A 26,604-nucleotide genomic window follows, 5' to 3' on the forward strand; every position below is an offset into this window, starting at 1 on the left:
CTGCAGAGGCAATGCTTAGCTTAGTTATATCCCCTAGTTTGCAATGAAAGGCCATTGCAATAGTACAGTCTCTTTTTGATAAATGAACAGGAATTGCTGCATCCACTGATTTAGATCTTCAGTAATGGCTCAGGAGAGTTCCCTTCTACAGCCCATCACTATACACTGTTTTCTAGTTCTTAAGGCTACTTGCCAACACACAAACACACACAAGCACCTAGCCTCATTCTATCATCAAATCAGTCAAAACACACCTTTACTTAATTACACACCAAGTCTCCAGTTGTAGGGGCAGATGTTGCTATAATTGTGTAACTTTGGAAGCAGCATAAAGTTATTGTGGTGATGCCAAGAGGGAATGAAATGCAGTCCTATATCTCAACTTTTGTTTCTTTCACAAATGCCTGTGATCATATCTTACCCTTTCTTTCCTGACTGATTTATTCTTCAGGTTGTTGGTGTTACTGTAATCCCCATCATGGTGCAGAAGTACCAGTCACCTGTGCGGGTGTACAAGCATCCCTTTGAGCTGGTGATGGCGGTAAGTGTCTTTACCTGTAGTCGCAGTCAGCCCTCTGTCCACATGAATATTGCATGCCATAGATGCAGAGATATGTAATGCTGGCGAGTGGGTGCTTTAGAGGTCAACCTCAGAGGGTAGTCATTAAATTACAAACCTTACATGTTATTTGCTCACAGATTCAAAATGCTGTTGCTGAAGGCAGACTGCAATGCACGCAGTTTACTTCACATTCCCACATTAACATTACACAATGAGAATGATCTCTGACTAGCAGTGCCAGCGTAAACTTGTGTCAAATAAAACAGCCGTCACAACTAATTTGTTTCATTGTAGAAACAAAGTGGAAGCCGAATTTTTTTTTAGTTGCTTGCAGCCTGAGCACAGTGACAGTAGCCTAAAACCAGTGATTTACTAGCTGGAATGAGACTATACCCCTATGACACACCCCTAACTCTCTCATGTCATGTGGGCCTTCTCCATCTAGCTTCAATGGCTTGAGCCATTTGCTATACATCTGCACACTCAGCATCTGAATATACAACATGGCTATGCTGTTATGTCAAACAGAAGTTCCATCGCAGACTTGGCGGTGGTAGTCCATTTGCACCATAAAAAATTCAGTGGCTAGCATGGCTTTTGGCAAGCGACTGCCTCGCATGAGTACCCATGTTGAGTTCAGAGAATGTGGATTTTTGCATGTTCTTGACCTTTCTTCTTGCTCTGTTTTAAATGGCCTTCTTAGATGTGTTCTTGGTGCTGTCTATGTTTTCTGTCCATAAATTTTGGACCCTATTTTAATTTCCACTTTCCTGTATCTAGTTTGCCATGTGTAGCTGCCAGTCAGTCTTTACCCCTGTGATGCAGGAGTGGCGATGGTTAGATGTCAGAGAAGACACACTGGCGAAATGCGTCAGCAGCCAGCGCATGGAAAACACTAACGACTGATTCCCTGTAGTGTTGTGTCTCCGTACTGTTAAAGTGAAATCTATCTTCTTTTTAAAAACAGTGTCAGAAAAAGAAGCTATAGTATACTACACTAGGACCTATAATCACACACTGGATGGATTGTGGATGGATGGTTTACTCAGCAATGTTTTGACCTCAGCTGCTGTTTGTCAGTAGTGTGGTGTTAGTGCATGCCTGCAGAGCCCTGGCCTGATTATACAACTGTTAATTTCAGCCAAACAGTTGAACTGGTCAGAGATGCTCTGTGCTGATAATTTCTGCAATGTCCTGCTTCACTCATTTAAATGACTTCTGATGACCAGGAAGTTAATTGGGAATTACTTTCTTTTAACAGCCTGCCTTGTGTTTTTTAAACACCAATTCCAGACAGGAGCTGTTTTCTTTAAATGGAAAACAGCTTTCTAAACCGGCATGAAGGAAGATACAGGAAGACTAAATCTCTTGCACAGCCAGGATTGAGCACTGGGCAAACAGATGGTTATAAATAGAGGGCTGGTACCTACACCTGGGTCTATACATGCAGCCAAAGGGGTGGAATAGTAAGAATAGCAAAGCTGATTTGTAAGCTGGAGATGACCCACCTCATGGGCTTTTTATACATGTGACAGGCTTACTCTTGAAAAATTAATGGAGTAGCCCTGGGTCCCTTTTAAACTAGGCCACCAGATACGGTGGATGTTAAAGTTTGGATACTGAAAACATTTTGCTTTTTTGCTTTGTATCATATGATATAATGGTTAAGATGCAAGCTTTGTGGTCAGGGTCTATAGTGAATTTTTGAGTTAATAAGTGGCTAAAATGTACGTTTCGATCTGTTCGAAGCTGAGTATGGTGCATTTGGTTTCTTTTCCCCTTTTGTGACTTTTCTGTGCAGTGAGTATTTTTACAGAGCAGACTTAATGGTGCGTCACAACACTTGCTGGCCCCTTTTTTTTTTTTTTTTTTTAAATTGAAAATCCAGTGAAATCTCTCACTTCCTCCATAGTAGGTCTATGAACATTGCATTGCAGCATAGTAGTGTAACAACATCCTGCGTTTCTGCGAAAACCATCATGAAGCATTGATACAGTGTACTGTTTATCTACTGTGTTTACAAGAATGAGCTTCTTTATGCCAGGACTACTTTTACTTTTCAGTGTGTACATCTTAAGGTCTACATATTGTGCAGACAGGGTAGTAATGCAGAGTAGTTCAAAATAATATGCACATTACTATGTTGGACCATAGCTCAGTTAAACGTAGTTATTTCTCTCCCTAGTTCCTCTAACAGAGGCATCTGAAATACTTGGCAGTAATGGCTTATCCCTTTTGTATATTTGAGATTTTATTTTTTCAGGAATTTGGTGTTCTCCCTCTACTTGACTGTTGTTTGGATACTGTCCGTTCTTTGCAATACCCATGTACTCTTATGAGGGTAAAAGCCAAGGCTCTACATTCCTCTGTTAAAGCCTTTAAAGGCATTCTTGTAGTCTAAATGAAAAACAGCCTCTCCTCACTTGGCCTCAAGGAGCCACCGGGCTCACTGACAGGTGCTATCAGAGTATTTCAACCTCTGGCTAACACTGCTGTGGCTTGAATGTACTGTTGCATAAGGCAGGCCTGGTTCTCAGATCCCCTTCAGCTGTTTTTGTTCTGCAGCGGTTACTGTACCCAGCTTTCAACATGGTATCATCAGTATTCCCGGTGTTGACTGCTTTTGGCAGATTTCACACTATTCTCATGAATTGGAAGTTGAAAGTCCAGTGTGATTGTCTTACTGTTTATAGCTTTTACTGCAACAATTATGACATACCTACTCTAGAAAAGAATATATCAATATAACGCTGAGTTTAATGGTTATCAGGTTTGTTTATAAATATGATGACACACAAGCATACCAAAATTTGGTCATCAATAACAAGAAAATAAACTTCTAATGGAATTTTGTGTATTGTTGGCTGCTGTTGTTTTACTTGACTTGATTTTGGATTGTGAAAAGCCTTTTAAGATTGCAACCCTTATTAAGAGCTGTACAAGTAAACCTGACAGGACTAGACTTGACACTTAATTGATGATTCTGCTGTAATGTTCCACTAAGTGATTAATTGCTGAAATGATGTTAGATAGATTAGGACGGTGCCAGAGTGAAACTCACACCACAGCACCTTCTTTATGTTTCCTAATAGGAAACTCTGAACCTAGATAAACTGTAAGTAGGAAAGCTGTGCCCATCAGTTGCTGTGTACCAGCGACAGTCAGCTGGGTTTGTTTGAGCTGCCTAAAAACCCACAAACACCCATGTGAATTAGTTCTGACCTTGATAGCCTTCTTATCAGTCCCCAAAGTTGGCCTGTTTTTTTTTTTTTTTTTTTTTTTTCTTTTTTTTTGGAGGGTTTGGGAGTATCACTGAAGTACAGAAGCAGTTTTTTTGTTTTTGTTTTTTTTTTTAAAATCATCTTCATCCACGGCGGTCCCTTGAGTCTGCTGCTGCATATCAATAACAGGAAATGTAGGCAATGCTGTTGCTGCTGTTATCACAGCAGGCCAGTCTCAGAGCCTCTAGTCTATCCTTGGGGAGTCACAGAGGAATGTCTAAAGCACAACACAATAGCCCTCTCACTGTTGTTTCAGGCCTGAAGGGACAGTTGCATCTGGCACACATCCATGATGAAAAATGACTTCAGTAGCCACGAGAGGAATAAAAACTTGGCTGACCCTGGGAAAGTAAATAAATGCTACCATGATGCTATCTGTTATAGTTGAGCTTAAAACACAATAACTATCCCTAAAGTCTCTCAACTCTTAGATTAATACAAATGTTACAGAAAGAGGGTATTAAGTGAGTCAAAGCCTAACCATGTTCCATGGAAACGTATGGGTTTGTAGCTAATACATGAGGACAAAGAGCTTTGGTCCTGCCCCTGTCCCAGTGGAGTTTCTACAGAGGAAGGAACAGGATGTGCCATGCTAGCGTAATGCCTGCCGGACTTGTGGGCACCATCAACGTCAGAGGACATTTCCTTCTTTGTGACTAAATCCGTCTTACCAGTGGCAGCAACACAAACAAATACATATACTTCAGATACTAGTGTTTGCATGGCAACAGACTGAGTTTCAAAAGCTAACTGGATTGGTAAAACCCTGTAATGTTGAAAAACTGACTCATGAAAGCATTACACACCTAAATTGTAGTAACTAGAGAACACTAAAAACAGGAACTGGCTTAAAGATGAGGAAACAGAGAAGTATTCAGTAGAACTCACAGGTCTAAACAGAAGTGCCACAAGAAGACAGACAAAAGGGAAGAGAATAAAAGGGAAGGGCAAAGTTACCCAGACTGTGTTAACCACTTATCAGGCTAAACTCTGCATTTTCAGATTCTCTGAATTTCAGTTTCCTTTTTGTAGAGCCCACACTGTTTAACTCAGCTGTGAAAGAGTGCACTGCACACAGCTCATTCTCCGACATAACCTTTCACAAAGGTAGACTGGAACCCGTTGTTTGCTCTATTACAAGTTATTATCAAAGGCTCATTAATGAGGCCCTCAGTGTATTACTGAAAATAATTATTTGATTGTCTATCTCAGTTCAGGTGTCCCCTCTTCTTATTGTCTACAGTGGGATCCAAAAGTCTGAGACCACTTTCCCGTTCCCACTTCACAATTGGAAAGTGGCCTCAGACTGTATGTCCAAGGTGTTTTGGCAGGTGAATGAGATGGGACCAGCACTGCAATGCATTTAAGTTTTTGAACAGTGTTTGGCCAGCCTAATCAGATAAGTCCTCTTCACCGGTGAAACTGGTGATGGTTGACAGGGGGCCTCATCATTGAACTGTTGTTACTGTGTTTAACTACATCTCTAGTCTCTAGTCTACATCCTGTTTCAGTTCATGACAAACATATTACCAGTTCTGTTTTGTGTCCTATCCTTCTGCTCTGACTTGCATTTTAGATTGTTGATTTGTCTGATTTTTTTTTTTTTTTTTTCCTCTCTAGTCTCTCTCTCAAAAACAGGTTCATGTAACAGCTTCTGTCAGCACGCAAGGTGAGAGTAGCTTTCACACTGCATCATGACAGACGACAGGAAATGTTTCAGAGTCAGTCTGAACTCCCATCATGCAAAACAGAAATAATAACATTTATTCAAAAAAGTAAATGTGTGCAGTAGATGCATATCAGGGTCTTTTTTCCTGTTGGTTAGTGAGTTACCAGCATAGAACACAAGCCGTTTAAGATACCAGAACCCAGGTTTTTCATGATACAGAGTTCAAGGGTTTTAGGGGGAAAAAAAAGACATTGTTTATGATTAAATGTTTCATGTTAAAGGGTTTTAGATTATGTTTGCTGCTGTAGTTGGGAACTCAGTTCCTGGACGGTCTGTTAATTTTTAGGACACCAGTCAACCAAAGAAAATCTTGGTCGACCAAAATTGTGCTGATTCTTCAACCAGTCGATTGGTTCCGGGGTGGCACGTTATCTATCGATTAACTGAATCGGCCACAGTGTGCTGAATGCACTCTACCTGGTAGCCTCATTAGCCTAAATGAATTCTAAATAAACATAAAAAGCTGTTGTTTTTTTTTATCATAACATAATGAAATATGCCAATTCTGATATATTCACACTTAACGCCTCAAGCGTTAAACACAAAAGTTGATGGACCATCCTAAGGCAGACAAGGTAGCCTACCGTTTTTAGATGATATGCCATGTTGGATGTTGAGATGTGATATGCAAACTGCAAATATGAACATGTTTGGTCATCTGTTTTAACAGATTGCAGCCACACCGATGACTTCTTTGACACCGTGTCAATTAGTTTGGAGCCGACTCCGAGTAAATGTTCATTAAACGTTAAATAAGTTAGACCTAGCAGTCTCCATTAAGGTTGGGCGAGTTTAAAGTTGTGAACACCCTTCCCCCACCCCCTCGTTTTCATAGGTATTCTGTCTCTCCTGCCCTGGAAAATAATGGATTAATCCTGGAAGGCTATTGATGTAGCAATTTTGTACTTATGAAAGTAACACCAACAGACGAGAATTTGGTCGGACAAAAGCATATCGACCGGGAGACTACAGCCCCATTACTTTTGTCATCTTTTGCACCGTGAACTACTTTAATCTCCTTGTGCCTCATTTAACTGTCTATATGTGGGTCATCCCTAGCATGTTTTTCCAAGTGTCAGACCACCAAAATATTGTTTTTGTGCCTGTTTACTGCCAAGCCCGTGTTTCTAAACCCACCATGTTCTGACCCACTTACGGCCAAGTCTGGTTAACGCTTTGGCAGCCAAGTTCTCTTGTGCTGAAGCATCCCGGGCTTTACTCTGTTGGTTTAATCCATCTGTGAGCTGCTGGCTTGTCTGTCACTCATATCATTTAATGGCCTCTGGTCTAGAAATGTGTACTTCTACAGGCAAGGATACTCCTTCAGAGAAATTGGGTCATTTCATTTATTCACACGGTCTTTTTGTCATACGAATGTCCATTGAAAAAGAGAGCCAATACAAATAGAATGAAACGTGATTCCGTTTCATTCATACTAGTTATTCAGACAGAGCTCCTCAGGGGCGATTTAATATTGAAGGAAATTTAGTATACCTGCTCCAGTGAAATGTTTGCTGTTTTAACTATTTATGTATGCTTTTCTAATTAGCTTTTCCCAGCACAGCACCTGTCTGTTCTGATTCAGAGAATTCCCATCCAGTCTTCTGAATGAATCCGTCAGAGCTTTTCCTGCAGTGTCTAATTCACTTAAGCGACTAGATGCTGTTTGCCAAAAACTATGAAAGTTATGGCCTGCCTTGGCGAGAGGAGCTTAACATCCAGTGTGCTGCTTCAAATAGAAGACTGTATCGCCACCCCCACGTGACTGTTGGAGCCTATGAGAAAAATCTGGAGCTGATTTCATTCACTGATCAGCGGAACACTCATTCACCCTCTTTGCTGGTGCAAGGTCGAGATGCTGCCCTCCCCCACTCTGCTTCGTTCTGCTAGACACAGATTAATGTGTACGCACATACGCTTACACAGTGACTCTTTAGCGTAATTTAGACTGCAATGATGCTACGGTGTGGCAGTGGACAGTGACTCAGATCTGTGTGGCAGCTATTTGACCTGTATACAGTATATTGTGACAGTCTTTGCATGTATGTGAAGGTTTGCCAGCATGTTTTTCTGCCAATATGTTGTTGTATTTTGAGCTGGCTAAAGCTCTTTATTCTCACTTTCAGCTCAATTGTGTGAAATGTGTAGCAACACACATACAGCTTTATTATCCTTCCCTGTTACTTATCTATGATTCCTTTCAGATTTGTATGCATTCTAACATACACCCCATACACATAGAACGGTCCATTAATCTCTAAAGTGCAGTGACCAGAAATCACCAGTCACTCTGTTCTCCCTCTTCAATCCCCAAGAAATCAGATGCTTGGGAAGCGCTAGCAGTATTTACCGTAACCATTAAATAAAAACTTAATCATAGTTAATAATAACTGAATCTTGTAATAGTGATGGCAGAGTAGGCGTGTCAGTACTTCTGCAGTTTTTTGCTAATAAGAAGTTCTCGATGACCTAACTATAGTGGTTTGGTTCTGTGTAGAGAACAAACATAGTGATGAAAAGGGCTGTACAGTTGCTCATCTTGATCTTTTAAAGAGATATTGTTTTCACATTGTGATTTATTTAACAATTTGTGTTTTACTTTTTTCTTGCATCCTCACTAAATATTATTGACTATAGAGGATTTTGTACATGAAAGGCAGCATCCGATATTGCTAGACTTGTGAGAGACACCATCTACAAAAAAGTTGTAGTAAATAACGTTTAAGCTCAAAAGATTTGCTAACACTAATACTTTGTATTAACACTAGTAGCAACACTTGCTTAATTTCCTTTTGAAATCAGACCCTACCTTGTGGTATGCTATCTTTTTTAAGTTATTCTTCTATGTCTAATGCAACCGACCTCAGAAATTGGTCCATTTCATCATTTTGGAGCATCGTTATCTCAGCAGTTTCTGTAGGTCTTTTAATCAGCTGACAGAGTTGAGGCTTACTGACAAAGTTTTTTCTCAGTAAGTCTTACACCAGCAGAAATGTGTATAGCCCAGCATTTCCTGTTCTTATTGTGATGACTTTTTGATGACCGACAAATAGCCTTCCTGCTGCTTTCTGTTCCTTGCTGCACGCATATATCCAGTCGGACATGCATAAACTACCACTACAGTTTAGCAGATTACATGGGCTACCAAATATTTAGTGCCTGACATTTATACAAGGTCTGTATACTTGGCTGATTTGCCCCCCCCCCCCAAAAAAAATGTCTGTTCCAGGCAGTTCTGTCATTACAATACCCACTGTAGCAGTGAGATCAGTGGAAGGAGAGAAGTGGGTGGTATGGCATGCAGAGACCAAAGGCTCTATTGTTGCATCTTTTCAATCAGGAGATTGTTCTCTCTCCAACCACACATCCAGTCTACACCTAAGATCTGATGGTTTTGGACCTAATGGGTGGAATAATTTTTGTTTTCTTTCTTGTCTTTAGGTACTGTTGTGATTACCCTTGATTTGCCATGATGAACCTTTTACATGACACTCACCGACATCTTGAATTCTCTCTCTTCAGAAATAACAGCAGCTCAAAACATTTAAGTCTGTTTAAGTATAGCAAATACTATATTAAGTGCTTTACAAATAGATTAGTATTAGGGGAATTCCAACACAGGAGGCTGTGTCCACAGCACCCCTGTAGCATTAAAGTGTAAAGCTGTTTAACTGGTTGGCCCTGCTATGGAGAACGAGGACATAGAAGCTTTTGATTCATTACAGGATCTTTTCCAAAGGGTGTTTTCACCTACTTGCACTCACATGAGTGGCTCCCTATTCAAATGCTCAGTCTGTACACATTGAATCAAAAGGTGAGATGAGTCATAGTGAAACTAGTCCTGTTGGACCAAACCAAGGTCCTACCACCATTGTATGGATCCTAAAAACTGTGGTAATGATATTTGCATCAATTAATTATAGGGTAAATCACACAGAATTATGTTTTTTTTCTTTATATGAATTTCCCTCAGCTGTTAATGACAGGTGGAGCACAAGCAGAAATTTTAGTGAGAACCTTTTCTCCAATTTATGATTCAAATATGTTAACTACTTATTTTTTATTCAGTTACCTAATTTTGTTGGGCCGAGGTGTTGAAATCGCCCCTGTCAGAATTTTTAAAATAAAGCTTCAGAAGTTTTAAAATTTAACATCCCTGCACAGCATATGCTTAAGTGTAACAGGGACTCTTAAAGGCACAGTCACATAAATTGCTACATTCTCAGGGCGCTGATGTTTAAAAAAATATATAGCCAAGCTTGACAAGGAATATATACCTTAAATAACAATATTTGAAGTCTTTTTAATGTAAGGGTCAGATTGCCCAGACATTTCTGGAGAAAATGTAGTAATCAAGTAAATGCATTGTAAGGAAATAAAATCCAAACAGAGCTTGTGGGAAAAGTTTCTCTGTTCTTGGTTTCACTATTTTATCACTAAGGATGAGTCCGTTTCATTTTTCTTAATTCTCACTAGTGCCCCAGTAAACCATTATAGCCTGTCAGAATTGAGCCCTACTAGTTATTTAATAATAATTATAATAATATGGTGCTAAAATGCTCAATGCAAAATGTTGAGAATAAGGTAGTTGCTGTTGGAAAAAAAGAACAAGCAGCTAAGAGAAGCTTTGCTGATCTGACATCTTCGACCAGACATCAGCAGACGCTTTGAATCTTCCCTGGTGATGATCTACTAGGCCTCAATTATGCTATTTTAATGTTATTTTATGTGCTGTACAACGGATAGGTGTAATTGTGGGTTTTAAGTGTTCTACTTGAACAAGTAATGTTTGTTTCTGTTGTATCTATTAAAGTGTTTTTTATATGTTAAAAGGACTCTCGGAAGAAGAGCCCAGTTGGGCTAAAAGAGATCCTAATAAAAAATCAAATCAAATCAAGTTGTCATGTATAAAGATATCGTAAACCACTTAACGCCAGTGTTTTGTTATTTCTTTCACACTTTCCCTTGGCATGTGAGTCAGTTAGAAGAAACTGAGAATTTTCATGCTGCCTTCTCAGTAGCCTTCCGCCCGCTTTCCCCCAATACTGATCAGTGACCTAGTTTGACCTATGGTTTTGCTCTCAGAAATGCAAACCAGGAGGAATTTTCTTCTCCAAATGCCCTTCTCTATAGCTCATTCTCGATAACTTATTCACCTCATATTATGTAAACTCATGCCAGCAAGGTTTTTTTTGCATCAGGACTATTATTTTCAGAAGCAGATCGTGTGTCTGCGACAACCTGTCTCATGAAAGAATGTGACATCATCTGTCATTTGGTATCCTAATACTGCCCACTAAAAGCCAGGAGTGAATAATTAATCTGTAGGACTAATAGTCTTAAATTTTTTTGTGACCCCAATTGTCTCATCCTAACATCCTTTTGTGAGCAACATCGAACGCAACCCAGTCAGGCCAATTAATTATTGTCGTGCACATGGTGGACAACGCCCAACAAAAATACAAATATGTGACTGGGTTAGCGTCAATCCCTGTAATGATGCCCCCAATACGTCAGGGTCCAGGATTGCCGTGGGTAGTGGGTGGGAACTCATAATGATTTTTGCCACCAAACACTGGCTAAATGACGTCACACCCCTGCTAGTGGCCCTCACTCCAAGCCATGTTTTGTTTGTATCTGACATCAAACGTGGTGTTAATTGTACAGTTTGTATTGTATCTCTTAAAAGGAACATTGGAGGGCAGCTTCAGAGGAGACTGAAGCGTGGTAGCACTCCCAATACTGTAGCCTGTAGTTAGTTGTCTGACATTGGGCCTCATTTATCAGTGTGACTGCATTTGTGAGACACTGAAAGATACTGAGATGACAGAAACAAAGTTGCACAGAAACAGCACTTGCGGACAAATGCTGGTAAACCTTTCATGTACTGAATGGTATATGTACGCTGCTGGCTTATAACTGAGACCAAAGTGTAAGTCATCCTGGCTTGTTTGTTTTGTTACAAAAACCAACAGGCATAGTATGCTTTTTATACGTTAGAATGAATGAACCCATGAATAGAACATCTCAACTGTTTCTTATACAGTACTGCAGTTAGTCTTCCTCTTGTGAATTTCCTCTCACTAACTAGTGCAGCCAGATCAACTGCTGCGTCTCAGCCTTTGTGTACTTTGTGTGTTTTCACTTTATCATCAAGTATCTTAATCTTAAAGTCCTGACCAAAATGTTCCCATTTTCCCAGCCACCAGGAAAGCCAGCTGATAAAAATAGCTGAGGTTGACCTCTGGGTGGCTGTCGTCTCTATTACATAACCATTTTCATAAGCTCCAGAGATGTGACACTGCTAAGGAGGAAGTTGGAAGTGTTCTCCGGTCAGAGTGTTACACCCAGGAGACTTACAGGCCAAATATATTCATCCTACCCCTAGCAGATTGACCCTTCTGTCACTTTCAGGAGCCACGAGATAAGCAAATGGCATTATCTAAGATGTAACACATCCAAGAAGTGGAAATAAAGGTTTTTTTAAAGCCTTTGGCAGTGACAGGAGAACAGTCCTTTCTACCAAAAACTGAGAAGTTTTAAGTGTTTGTGGTATTTTGTCCTTGGCTCTATAACTGAAGTTCCTGTAGGCTATATAAAACTATATCAGAACATTTACCATCAAGTCAGTTCATGTCTTCTACGAGTTGCAGCTCCCTTTAGTTCTTGTGAGCAGCTGCAGATAAATAGAAACATTGCATCAGAGCTGTTGCTATGTTACAATAGCTTTGCCTTTTGGTTTCTCTTACTTTCCATCCAATCCAGCACAACTATTTTGTGTTACTATATTGTAATACATTGGTGTGCTTACACCACCTTCCTTTTCTAACCACAGTCATGTTATCTGTTTTAACACTTCATTGTGTAGTTACAGACTGCTTCAAAATCCCACACTTTGGAGAAGCTTGACCTATAGAATGTTTGGCATTTTTACTAGAAAAAATATTTAATTAATCAGCTAATTGATCATGAAAATAGCTGCAGGTTAAGTTACTTTCAATTGACTAATCAATTAATCAACTAACTTTTTCAGCACTGCTTGATATTTTAGGACTTAATTTGCTGAATTTGCTAGTGGTATGACACTCAAACTTTAAAAAAAATATATATTTATAAAAAATTTGGTATGTCCTAGAGAGCCCTTTATCCTGTATTTGTTTGGACCATGCTTGCAGCTATATTTAAGTTTTTTTTTTTTTTTTTAATGCCAGAAGTTCAAACCAGATAATGGCTGGGCTGCTTGCCAGTACTCTTGTTTTCTTGCCATGTAGGATGTTTGAAAAGTATTCACGCACCATGCATTTCTTTGTAGTCATAAAGTGTATTATGTATTCACCGGAACTACTGGATGTCCTAAATCTCCCTTCCTGAGCAGAAGAGGTATTATTTTCCATACTCGTGCCCTTAGCCACACTGCCTGTTGGCCAAAGAGAAAATGTTTTCTGTGTATGCAGGAAGGGTTCAAGGAACCATGCATTGTTTTTATATTTTCTCTCATGCGCCCGTGGAAAGTGCATAAAATCCCGAGCCAAATTCCAGAAACTATTACTCATGGCTTGGCCAGTTGAGGTGTGTCCGAACATATCCTATCACCATGGAGACTGGAAGACAGTGTTCTCCCAGTCTTTCTTACACATGCACTGGTTTTTTGAGCTAGTCTGGAAATTGGGATAGGTTTTGTTTCACTTTGTTTTATCGTGTAGGTGTGCTAAAGTGTTCCAGGAAAGAGTCGAAGCAAGGGACAAATTAATATTTACTGCAGAGGAGTTTGGTAACCATGGCTATTTGGGTTAATCTGTGATCAATGCCTTTTTCCTTATCACAAAGACTGACCACATGAAAGGAAGGTGTCATGTATAACCATTAATGTTTGTTGTTAAACTGCTACTTTGGCTGCTGACTGAGAAGTTACTTTTTGCAATCTGGTTTAATTGTTAGATGGAAGGGAATAGAGCATCGCAGGTATAAAGCTTATTGTTGTGCTTTTTATTTATTTTCAGCAAATATGGCATGTAATTTGTGGTCCATTATCTGTTGTCGAATTCAATAGATATAGCAGCAGGTTCAAGGGCTGTGTCCTGTCTTTCCAGTTATTAGCACCACTTCTCCGTAATATTAGGGAAGAGGCGAAAATTATGAACAGATGTCTTAATGGAATACTCTCTAAGTGTTACACGCTTCAACACTGTTTTCCAACATTCATTTGTGGGTCAGTATAGACTTAAGTAATTATCTGGATAAATGCCAAATGACCAGAATATTGACTCAGTGTTATTTTACTTTTGTTTAGCTGTGTATTGTGAGTCGTGCCTGCAGAACAATTCATAAAATTACGGGTGACTGAAAGATGTTCTCTGTAGAGTGTCAAAGGACCTGAATGTTTACATGATCCTGTTAGAGGTGAACTGATACATCCTGGAAGACTAGCTTCAGGATTTGTTAACATAACAATGTCTCATGCAAACAGCCACTGAAGTGCTGGTTAACCTTGGTATTTGATTGTTAGGGATAAAAAAAAGACAAGAATTTCAGAGATTGATGTGTTAATGGACGTAATTTTTCAAGTATTGTAGTTTTAGTATCATTTGTAGTACAAAACTCATTTATTGTATTTATGCTTGTGACACTATTTGCAGTGAATAGTTTATAAGCTTCAACCAATGATTCATTCACAGCAAAACAATGTTTTGTTCACATAATGGTCAAAATTTTCAGTGTAATACTAACTTTATTGGTAAGGGTAGGAGCTAATTAGATGATCAGATGTGACCAGACTGGGTCTCTGTGTATTCTGAAGCATGCCCTTACATCCCCTTTTTCAAGAATAACCTTATATCATCACTTTCCTATTTCCTGTTTTTCATACTAAAACAGTCAGGCTATTTTCTGTTCAATGGCCAGATAAAAGTCGTGCTGTTTGTTAAGTTTTGTCTGTTTTGTTTCAACAGAACAAGGCTCTGGTGGCGGGTTTTTGTTCCTCTTACTTGTTTATTACATTTTTGTACAATATGTAAGTCTATTGTTTGAGTGAAACATAGTGGTGTTTTTGACAGGACATGGCATTTGTGGTTGAGTTTTTTGTTGACGTGCAGTTGTTTTTAATGGGTGAAACTAATGTTTACAGTCAGCGCTGTTGTGCTGACGGCAGTACAAAACGTGCACCCAGTGTTCCAGAGCATCAGGGCTGAAAAACAGCTCAGAATTCACTCAGTCAGTGGACAGTAGGCAGCCGAGTGGTTCAGTGGTCCTGGCAGTGTTATGCCAGGAGCTAGTGAACCCTACTGACTGCCTATCCGGACACAAAACAATGGCTGCTACTGCTCAACATACTAAACAATCTAAACCCACTCTTGTGTTTGTTTCTTTGTGTGGAAATGTTCTGAACAAGGCAATTTTGTTCAAACTAGTCACAAAGATGAAACAATAATGTTAACATTGACATGCAAATGGATCAGTCATGACAAGTGGCTCTGGTTAAGAACATCTAATTTAAAATTTATGTTCAGATTTGTTGAATTTTAAGCCCCATCTTATTTCACACTGATCTTCCATTCACATGGGTTTCACAGGACCTCAAGGGCATATGGGTTGTCCTATGCTCCACAGAACAATGCGCCTTTATCAGCAAGGCTCAGCTGACACTAAGTCAGCCAAATTCAAAAGTCTTGTGAGAAGCACCCACTCTTTGAGTTGATTTGGCACAGTCTGTCCCCGCTCTTGCTCATGCTTAAATCTCAGCTGGCACTCTTATTTTCAGCCTGTATATTTCCAGTCTATGTCCCCGTTGATGAAGTGGTAGATTTTCAGCTGATTGGTTTGCACTGCGGCATTCCATACAGTAGATCTTGTCTTTCCTTATTTCCATCTTTGCTTCCGTGGTCCTTTTTTATAATCTATTTCATTCACCCATTTGCTCATTTTCTCATAGATAAATGCATTCCTTCATGTCTTGGAGATTTAAGTTTCAGGATGGATTTTCATAAGCTATTAAAAATGAGCAAATATCCTCTTTGTTTATGCATCAAGGATATGTGACATAAGAGTCTCAGACTAGTTCAGTGTTATGACTAACTTTATCATGCACATCACTCAATGTTTAGACTTGTCAGTTATGCAGCCACACCGGCCGGATCCAAGAAGGGAGAATGGTGGTGATAAAGAAAAGGAAGAAATAGGTGGTGCTGCCGCACATTGTGCCAGCCACAGCCCAGTTGCATAACTGCTGGCTGGCCTCCGTACAAAAGCTGAGTTTGCCTATGTTTTGCATTTCTGAGAACACATAATTTGGAGACACAGTGATGCCCTTCGGCACAAAGCCTCTTATTGTTTATTGAGCCTTTTGTTGAAATGAATTAAAAACCGCTTCTACTGTGGCATAACTCAAGTGAGAGGTTTGGAACAGTGCAAAGTTAGGAGCAAAAGAGCTTTTGTTTAGCCTCTCACTTGTTTGCTGCACAGAGCTATTCTCTGATTCTCTCAGATTCGTCAGGCCCTCATAGCTTGGTACTTTAATATTTATTGAATTTAACATTAGTGTAGCCTTTATAAATAAAACTTTTTCCAAATACTGAAAACCTCAGAGCCCTACACAAGAATACCATGTTTAGGATGCAGTTTAAAAAACTTTACTCCTTTTTAAAACTTGAAAGTCTATCGTTTTAATGGGACATGAGGCCATATGATGTTAGTCACCAGCCAGTTTGTTTTGTTTTCAGCCAAGCATTTCCTTTCCCATTAAGTAAATAAAGTGACTTTGTTGGTGAAATTTGATAAACTATTGTGACACTCTGGAAAAAAAGATGGAGACATTTTGTCGCTGGCTTTATCTAAAACCCATTCAACTACTGTCGTTAATACACTGAAGACAATAACTTCTTTGTAATATCAGTGTTATCTCAACCAGTGTTTTCAGATTTTTATATTTTCTTTGCACAGCATGTAGAAAAATTATACTGGAGTTATTTAAACCTCTATTCTCCTGCTTTATTCAGATATGTTCTCAGACTGAAAACCACTGTGTTAACTGACAATTATGTTTCTCTTACCTCTTTCAGGCCTATGAGCGCAGATTCCCCACCTGTCACCTCATCCCCATGTTTGTAGCGAGTGACGTCATGGATGAGGAGACCAGCGAAGACGGATCCACCCACAGGATTGAGCGTCGCTGTGCCCTGGATGTGGACGCACCACGCCTGCTCAAAAGGGTATGTTGTACATCTGATCCTCAGCTAGTGTGCATCTAAAGTACAATGCATTGTGGTTATTTTTACCAGCTCCTTATTACTGTGTCAGAAGATTAAGTTATTTTTTCATTTGTTAACACATTTCTTATGTATTTACAATATAAGAAATGTAGGTGGGTTAATTCTTAAACTGCATTTAAATTTGGTCTCATGTCAGTTTAGTTTCTTGTAACATGGGTTTTTGCATGTGATTTGCAGATTGCTGGTGTGGACTACGTCTATTTCATCCAGAAAAACACATTGAACCGAAAGGAGAGGACACTGCACATTGAGTCCCATAATGAGACCTTCTCCAACAGGGTCATCATCCATGAGACCTGCTGCTATTCGGTCAGTAGCATACACACCGCTGTACTGTTATCCAAAAGTTGCTTATAACACATGATTGTGTATATTTTTAGCTCAGGTGGCCCCAGAGGGAAAATCACTCCGTGATCCTGGCTGTTTATGTGACATGCTCAACCTATTGTGTTATACAGAATCACTTATCTACACAGAGAAATGAGCAAACACACACACATTCTGTGAAGCTGTTGTTCAGCTGCTGAATGGCAAGCTGCTGCTCGCACACCCGTGATAATGTTTGTGCGTCCTCTAATCTCTTCACTGCTTCCCTGCAGAAAAAGCCATGTTTAGACTAGCAATGAGCATGTTGCTAGCTACCCCAGCCCATGTCTGTATAATGTCCTCTATATTCTTGCTGAATGCTCTCAAAAATCCTGATCTGAAACCAGCATGTCTTCCTTTTTCTAGCAGCTCCACTTCTAGGCATTGCATCCAAACCTGCCTGTTCATAAATGGATGTACTCGGAGTTAATGAGGTCAAGCACATAGTATTAGCCTCCAGCCAACTATGGTGCTTATTTTACGCCCAAGGTCGCAAAGAGTTTCTTATTGTGTGCTTTAGAGTCTGGATCTGTAACTGCAAACCACCTACTGCCCCATAATCCTGCTCAACACGCACTGCTTCAATAAATATTATTATTGTTGTTGTTATAAGTCCTATTATTATTATTATTATTATTATTATTATTATTATTATTATTATTATTAATCTTTATGTGGAACCTGCCTTGTGCTATGTTCTCTTTCCTCTCTCTTTCTCTTTCAACCCAGCCGGTCGGGGCAGACGGCTGCCCACCATGAGCCGGGTTCTGGTCAGGGTTTCTTCCTGTTAAAGGGAGTTTTTCCTTGTCGATGTTGCCAAGCGCTTGCTCATGGGGGAATGTTGGGTCTCTGTAAATATAACTATAAAGAGCACGGCCTATACCTGCTCTATATGAAAAGTGCCCTAAGATAATGTCTGATATGATTTAGCGCTATATAATTGAAATGAATAGCACACTGTGCTGACCATTACCAGGATGGACAGCTCAGTTAGACTGAGCTAATGGACCTGACTAAGGTTGAAATATTTTGGGAGCCAAGGGTAATGAAGATACCAGCATACTGCCTTCAGAAAGCATTTAACTCTTGACCGCTTTCCAAAATGCATTATACCGTAGCCTGAATCGCAATGAATTTAACTTAACACCACGTGTTAAGATATATACGTAGAATGTACCAATATGACAGTGAAAAAAGGTTCTAAGGATTTTTTTTTTTATTTTTATTTTTTTTTTCCATCTAAAGCACCACCCCTGTAGAGCTGCCACAGCAGTGCTAGAAACAACTGAAAGATAGATGGAAAATAAGTTTCTCTTCATAGAGCAGGACACTGACCAGCTAATCCTGATGTTTTTTTTGTGTGTTTTTGTCTGAAAGTGACACTCTGTTCTGTGTTTGAGATTGCCTTTCATAACCTTTACATCATACACCAGAATCATGATTGTTCTTGTATGTTTGCATGCTGGCTAATTTTATATGGACAAACTGGCACACACACTCTCATTGACAGTGTACAGTGTGAAAATTGCTTTCTCTGTGTGTATCTTCATCTAGTGAAGTTGGGTATGTGGTTACCTTGTTTTCTGCATGTGTATACAGAGTAAAATACAGTATGTGGTTGTATGTGTTGTTACAGGTTCACTCGGAAAATGAGGACTGGACGTGCTTTGAGCAGAGTGCCAGCCTGGACATCAAGTCCTTCTTCGGCTTCGAGAGCACAGTGGAAAAGATTGCTATGAAACAGTATGCCAGCAGTATCAACAAGGTGTGCGTCGTGACATCTAATAATGACATGTACATACTCCCTGTGTACTTTCTGTGTATGTACAGAAACATAAGTTAACTTGAATGGCATTCAGTAGAGCGCTTATCTCCACTAAGGCCAAACAAGTGTTAAAAATTCCTGGATTTGTCCCTTTAACCAGATCCACAACAAAATTTAGTGGGTTCTTCCCTGGCCCTTGCCCCATCCCTCCAACAAGTTAGATGCAAATTGGTTCAAATCTAAGAGCGGACAGGGGTCTTTTGGTGTGGACCCAGTGAGTCGTCTGCCTTCATTTAGGATGGTCGTGGGCCATGTTGAAAGCATTCCTTTTATATTCCCCGTTTTCATCACCTGACTTCAGTTGGAAATACAAAATGAATATGCAGAATCTTAGCCTTTCTTCGTTTGAATAAAGTACATATGAAGATATAGTATCATGAGTATTGTTGATCTTTAATACAAATTCCTCTGTTAAATCACATTTCCTTGAATTCACCGCCTCTTCTGCTTTTCTCGCCATGATTCTCACGCTTCTTTTCTTCACGTGTATTCCTCACAGGGAAAAGAAATCATTGAATACTACCTGAAGGAGCTACAGGACGAGGGGCTCACCCATGTACCACGCTGGACTCCCTCCTCCCTTTCTCTGCCTTCCCCCAGGCCAACCAGCCTCTCCACCAGCCCACCTGACCTCCCCAAGCCTGCGGTCACACCCACCGTTTCTATTCCTCTGCCCGCCAACGCCAAGGACAGCACCTCTCAGGATTCCAAGCAGGACAGCAGCGTGCTTCAGGCAGACAGCCTAACTGAGATCCTGGCTGGTACACCTGAAGGTCTGCTCCTACAGATGATTGAAAAAATGGATGCCAGCACTTCTTATTTACTTATTTGTAATAGTGACAGTGTTTGTAGCAGAGCAAAACTAGAGCGTAATCCATAAAAGGCCACTGTTTTTAAAGAATATTAATTTCAAAGAATACATTATTGGGTTTTGGTTTCAATGAAGGCGTATGGTACATTACTTGACAGTGGAGTCAATTTACCTTGTTTGCCTGAATTATTTTAATCGGAGGTGTTATGTTTTTGTGTTGCAGACAAGCTGGATGCAGACTACATCAAACGTTACCTAGGTGACCTGACCCCCCTGCAGGAGAGCTGTCTGATCAGACTTCGCAAATGGCTGCAGGAGACGCACAAGGGAAAGGTGATGCACTATTTTTCCACCTCCAAATTCGATCATTATCAGGGACATCTGCAGAGGTATACAAAACAAAAAGTGAAGTTGTTTCAGATTTTGACTCATTTTAGTCTGACAGCTACTAGCTACTTTTTACATACTAATTTGGCTACCTGAGCTGCCATTTGTGGTGATATCAATGGTCTATTTAAATGAGCAAAGTGACAGTGACACTGGCAGTTGTGAAAGGTTTTCTTCTTTTGTTGTATTTTTGTTTAATTGTTCACAAATCAACTACAGCTAAATGCTCTCCCCTTACTGCCCAGATCCCTAAAGACGAGCACATCCTGCGTTTCTTGCGGGCGAGGGACTTCAACATAGACAAGGCTCGTGAGATCTTGTGTCAGTCGCTGACCTGGAGGAAGCAGCACCAGGTGGACTACCTGCTGGAGACCTGGAGTTCACCACAGGTCCTCCAGGACTACTACACCGGGGGCTGGCACCACCATGACAAAGGTAGGTTTGTATGTGCAGCCACACTCAAAGACAGTTGAACATGTAAACATGCTGCATGCTCATGTGTGCATACATATGCAAACTCACGTACACTTTTGATTTATGTAGGCCATCTTGGGGCCGGCTATGTTTGCGCTACTACGTAGAGGAAGATCTCAGTTCACCATTTTCTTACATTCTTCAAGTCACAAACACACACCAAAGTCATTCTTAGCAACCCATAGCCTTAAGCCATGGACGTGAATTAAACATGAGGCTATTTTGTCACAACTTGGTTACCCGAATAACTTACACATACTCAAACAGAGTCAAGTTCTTCATTTGGGTGGATACTGTAGACTCCTTATTTACAACACAGGGTGACTGCTGACAATCTAAATCAAATTTAAGTGGTTTTTATTTTCCCACATCAGTAAACAGTTAATCTTCTCATTTCATTCTTTCCACGAGTATTTTTACGGGATCAATGGGGACAAAACATTAAAAAGCATTTCTCAGTGTACACCGTCACATATTGTCTCAGACAACAGAACAATGCAGACCTTTCCACTTACAGTCTTGTAGAATGTAAACAGTGTGATAGATCATGTAAATATTTGTTTTATCCCTCTAGATGGTCGTCCGTTGTACATCCTGAGGCTGGGCCAGATGGACACTAAAGGGCTGGTCCGCGCCCTCGGAGAGGAGTCTCTGCTCAGACATGTATGTAACACTAGCTGCAACACACTTAAAGTTTGCATGTATCAATGTGGGTCGATTGGTTTATAGGTCAGGGAGTTGGTGGTTGGATTACAGGTTAGGGAATTAATGTGCAGTGACATGTCCTCACAAGTGTATTAACACCAGGATGCATGTAGTACAGGACATGTATAAATAGTCTGCTTATTTATAATGCTGCACTCACTGTCAGTTGCTCTGGTTACAACCGTGAGAGCCAAATGCTTGAAATGAAAAACCAATAGACCATTGAGTTCATATTGTGTCATTTTAGGTGCTGTCTATCAATGAGGAGGGTCTGAGACGCTGCGAGGAGAACACCAAGGTGTTTGGTCGACCCATCAGGTAAATCTTGAGTAAAGATAAGTGTAGAGCTGAAAAGTAAGCGATTCAGTGGAGCGACAGAAAATGAATAGGCAGCAATTTTGATAATCTGTTAATCATTTAACTTTCTCAGATTTGTGGATTTCCTTTTTCTCTCAGTTAAATATTTTTGTAAATTGAATATCGTCTGATTTATTGGAGTGTTGGATGGACAGAACAAGCAATTTGAAAACACCTGGGGCCCTGGGAACTAGTAATGGGCATTTTTCACTATTTTTCTGTCATTTTATGAACTAAACTAAATTCAGTGTTATAGGGTTTTCTGCCACATGCTCATACAATATTTGCAGTGAAATGCAGGGTGGCATGCTCTTAAGGCTTTGCTAAAAACGGCTGGAGTGCACTAAAAAATACAAATAATAAAAGTAAAAATGAGCATATGTACTGCAAGGCAAAAAGGGTTCACAGAGGACAGTGTGCCAGATAAGACAGAGAACAAAGTGACAATCAACAATGATTATCAAAAAAATATATAAATAACAATCGATAATGAAAATAATCATCAGTTATAGCCATAGATCAACAGTAGTTTCTCAGGAAAAGTACAATAAAAGTTTAAATGTGGTTGTAGATCAATAGAAAGGCAGAATTAAGTGGAAAAGATGAAAAATGATGCAAACATTAGTCTTTTTTTTTTTTAAATACAAGCTATTTGGATTCAGTGCAGTATTATCTGCCTGAAAATGGAAAGAATGCATGAGGCTCTTCTATGATTGCACTGATTCAGATGGTGATTGAGAGAGTGACAGAGAGGGAACGCAGATGGAATCTGTCATCTGTGTGTCCTCTCAAACCTCTCAAAAGGATGTGGCTGAGATAAGACGCAGGAAGGCATGTGAACTATGAAGGGCTATGACGTCACAGCTCTCGGCCAGAATAGATTGAGGGAAAGGAAGATTTGGGGGTTGGGCCTGGGTGGGCAGAATTAGCAAGGATTGCCTTCACCACTTAAGCTTCACTTAAGGGTGACAGCTGCTAAGTGGTCAGAAAGAGGATGTAGCCCATCTGTGTGTGTGAGTTTGTGTTTGCGGCATGTGTTTATCTACACTCTAATGCTCTCGCTTCCTCTTCTGTAGCTGTTGGACATGTCTGGTCGATCTAGAGGGACTGAACATGCGTCACCTGTGGCGACCAGGAGTCAAGGCGCTGCTGAGGATCATCGAGGTCGTGGAGGCCAACTACCCAGAGACTCTGGGACGGCTGCTTATCCTGAGAGCCCCCAGAGTCTTCCCTGTCCTCTGGACACTGGTGAGAACCAGGGGGGATACACACTAGCTCGAACATTACGTTGCCCTCCTCTCGTGGGAATGTGTGGTCCATCCATATTTTCACACATTGAGACATCATAAACATCACTATATCACAGCACATTATAACAGCCCTATTGCCTTAAAAATAACAAAGTCTCTGTTAGCGAATTCAAGCTTTACAAAGTGTTAACCTCGTGTACAACCACACACAACACACACATTAGGTTCTGCTCTTGTTACTGCTGTAAATTCTTATTTGTGCTCTGCAGTAACTTGGATACAACCATTTTGATGTCCATGACTCACATCCACTTCTGCCTCTGGCCTTAGGTGAGTCCATTCATTGATGAAAACACTCGCAAGAAGTTCCTCATCTATGCAGGCAACGACTACCAGGGTCCTGGAGGTCTTTTAGACTACATCGACAAGGAGATCATCCCTGACTTCCTCGGAGGAGAGTGTATGGTGAGTGTCTGATGAAGATTTAAACCTGTAGCTGTTTTAATTTTGAATCTGAACTTTCTGGGACACGACACCACCCACATTGAGACCACCCTCCTTTACTGACCCAATTCCATGTGTGTACTTATCTGTGCGCATGCGTGGACATGCATGCTTTTTTTTCTCTGCAGTGTGAGGTACCAGAAGGCGGCCTGGTTCCGAAGTCCATGTACCGCACAGCTGAGGAGCTTGAGAACGAGGATGTCCGCCTGTGGACAGAGACAATCTACCAAAGCGCCAGCATCTTCAAGGGAGCTCCACACGAGGTGAGGCTGCACACAGAGCACCAAAGTGGGATGCAAAGATGATAAGCCTGTGGAGATGTTTTACATAAATGTGGGGCAGGACAACAGAGAGCTGCATGATGTCTGTGATGGAAATTTTGTTGAAAGTTCTGCCACCTAGTGGTTGTAACATGTAGAAGAAAGCTTAATGGTTCCTAAATTGGACCAAATGTAGCATGACTTTCAAACATAATCTGCGGAATAATCTGCGTTACATTATTTATACCAAAGGGAGAGATGCATCATCATACATTATCACCCTTCTGGGCGCAGTTTTGATTTCATGGTGATGAGCCTGTAACCATCACAAACAGATGTTCACAGCTTTCTCACTGATGCCTCTATTTTGCCACATTTAGCTGGTACTCAAATATGGAGGAACATGAAAAGAATAAAACAATATAAGTTTCACGTCTTTAAGTACACCACTGTTATGAATGGCATTAATAAAGAGTGCAAGGTTCACTGCCATAATGCTTTGGCATTATCCTGTCAAAGAAAAGATGTGTGTAAAGAAAAATAAGAAAACAAGAGCTAAAGAGAATGGTAAAATGTGCCTCTTTACTTTTGTTTGGTTCTTGTCTTTCTCTCCCGAAACATCTTTTAATTACAATTTCTGTCTTTCCTCCCTTTTGTCTTTCCTCTAACCAGCTGCTGATAGAAATCATCGACGCCTCCTCAGTCATCACCTGGGACTTTGACGTGTGCAAAGGCGATGTTGTTTTCAATATCTACCACTCCAAGCGGGCCCCCCAGCCGCCACGCAAAGACCCCCTGGGAGCCCATGGCATCACCTCTCCGGGTGGCAACAACGTCCAGCTTATCGACAAGTCATGGACGCTGGGGCAAGATTACAGCATGGTCGAGTCCCCACTCACCTGCAAGGAAGGAGAGAGTGTGCAGGTGAGGATCCAGGATTGAGAGCACCACAGTATTTTAAAAATATATTTTCCGGGTTGTTTTTGCTTGCCAGTCGTTGAAATTGTCGGTACCCTCTCCTCAGGGCTCTCATATAACACGATGGCCAGGTTTCTACATCCTCCAGTGGAAGTTCCACAACATGCCAGCCTGCTCAGCCACCAACATGCCCCGAGTGGACGACGTGCTGGCCACCCTGCAGGTCTCCTCGCACAAGTGTAAAGTCATGTATTACACCGAAGTGTTGGGCTCTGAGGACTTCAGGTTGGTAACTCAGTTTGAGTGTGTGAATGAATGACAAAAACATACATTTGTGTCCATGCTGTATACATGTAGTATGTGTATGGGTCCATATTTTTGCTGTTTTTAAGGTATTTTACCATGAGTTTTAATTTCAAACATTATTCTTTTATGATTGCTCATTTTTCATTCCTGTCATCTTTCAGTTTTTCCCCTCTACAACCGACTACACAGACACGTATGATTAAATCTGTAATGTTGCTAAAATGCCTTATGAGCATCATGATTTTTTTAGCCACAGAGTTTGAAATGAGGATGCTTACCTCCCTCGGAAACTTCTTTTAATCCAACTTTTTCTTTCCAATCCGCTCCTGTTCTATCTCTCACAACCCCCTCCTCCTCCTCCTCCTCTGCTCTGTCTTCTTCCTGTGAAGAACCGCTTGCTGTGATGTGCAGAGTTTGTAAGTGGTTCAGTGTTTGCCCCTTTTTCCTTTAGCACTAGCTTATCATTATTGCTGCTTTTGGCTGCTAACCTGAACGGCCCCCATGGCAGTCATGCTTCGGATGCAGCGAAGAGATGCTTGTTGGCATCTGTTCTTGCTTATAATTTACAATTTTTAGCGTTGGCTAAAAGGAAGTTGTTGCTTTATTCACACTGAAGAAAGTATCCTTGCACTGAGACCACAGTCTAACTTGCTGGCTTCAGTCACCCTGCTTGCATGACTAACAATATGAGGAATCTTAGATTGGGTTATGTTCAGCACACTTGTGGTCAACTACTGTATATCCAAGCACACACGCACACACACACACACACACACACACACACACACACACACACCAACACGTGCACTTGTTTACCCACATCCAAAGACATTTCCTGGCAATCATATTTGTTTTTTCTACACTCATCCATGTGTACCACCAACCTATGGAATCTCACTCTGCTTTCAGTTTACCTGCTGTTTCATTTTACTTTGCCTTCTAAAACAGACTTGATCACCTTCTAACCCATTCTAGTAGTATTTAACAGATTGTTTTGCTTTTGGTTTACATATTTGGTTGAAATATCTAAAAAAGACCCACCTAATCTAAGTAAATATTAAATTTAAGTAACCCTTTCTTTTGCCATGTCTGTAATGTATTATAAGTAGCTGCATAGCAACCTATAAACACATGCCACATATTTTTAATGCATTAAGACTCCCAACCTTATTTTGCTTGTTACCCCTTGAAACTTCAACATCGCATTACTATGGACATGGTTATGAGCAGTGCAACCTAAGAACTGTAATGAACTGTTAAATTTGAAGGATTTTAGAAGTCTAAAGAGGTAAAAGTATCAATATGTTACCCAGTTGAAAAAAAAACAAAGCAAAACTTTGAAAAAAGTAATAAATACGAATTTTACGTAATAGCAATACATACTTAAGCATCCAGTATCTCCTTGGAGGCTCTTGGCTCCCAGGTTAGAACCACTCCGATAGGTTGGCGAATAACAAAATTACATTACAAATATGATCATAATACTACTACTGAAATGAATTTGTATCGTATTTGCAGTTTTATATAATTTCCAATTTTTGAGATTTGTACAGGTTGAACGTTCAATGGACTTTTTTTTTTTTTTTTTTTCCTGATATTTCCAAA

At 40.3% G+C, this 26,604-nt stretch overlaps 1 protein-coding gene across 2 annotated transcripts in view; it reads left to right on the forward strand.

The window, feature by feature from the left end:
* si:dkey-237i9.1 (SEC14-like protein 1) overlaps window positions 1-26,604 on the forward strand; it is a 32,096-nt gene that overhangs the window by 1,568 nt on the left and 3,924 nt on the right. Inside the window, exons 2-16 of one of the 2 annotated variants that reach the window (XM_040145591.1) lie at window positions 452-541; window positions 16,627-16,776; window positions 17,014-17,145; window positions 18,839-18,967; window positions 19,527-19,800; window positions 20,062-20,171; window positions 20,471-20,660; window positions 21,274-21,362; window positions 21,652-21,722; window positions 22,838-23,009; window positions 23,342-23,476; window positions 23,644-23,778; window positions 24,448-24,699; window positions 24,800-24,978; window positions 25,389-25,415. In XM_040145591.1, coding sequence (XP_040001525.1) covers window positions 479-541; window positions 16,627-16,776; window positions 17,014-17,145; window positions 18,839-18,967; window positions 19,527-19,800; window positions 20,062-20,171; window positions 20,471-20,660; window positions 21,274-21,362; window positions 21,652-21,722; window positions 22,838-23,009; window positions 23,342-23,476; window positions 23,644-23,778; window positions 24,448-24,699; window positions 24,800-24,978; window positions 25,389-25,415 — 2,108 coding nt within the window. In that variant the 5' untranslated portion in view covers window positions 452-478. The remainder of the gene's footprint in view (window positions 1-451; window positions 542-16,626; window positions 16,777-17,013; window positions 17,146-18,838; window positions 18,968-19,526; window positions 19,801-20,061; window positions 20,172-20,470; window positions 20,661-21,273; window positions 21,363-21,651; window positions 21,723-22,837; window positions 23,010-23,341; window positions 23,477-23,643; window positions 23,779-24,447; window positions 24,700-24,799; window positions 24,979-25,388; window positions 25,416-26,604) is intronic. The other variant, XM_040145592.1, reaches the window with a different exon arrangement.

The sequence above is a fragment of the Xiphias gladius genome, chromosome 15 (genome assembly GCF_016859285.1).
Source record: "Xiphias gladius isolate SHS-SW01 ecotype Sanya breed wild chromosome 15, ASM1685928v1, whole genome shotgun sequence".
Taxonomy (NCBI): domain Eukaryota; kingdom Metazoa; phylum Chordata; class Actinopteri; order Istiophoriformes; family Xiphiidae; genus Xiphias; species Xiphias gladius.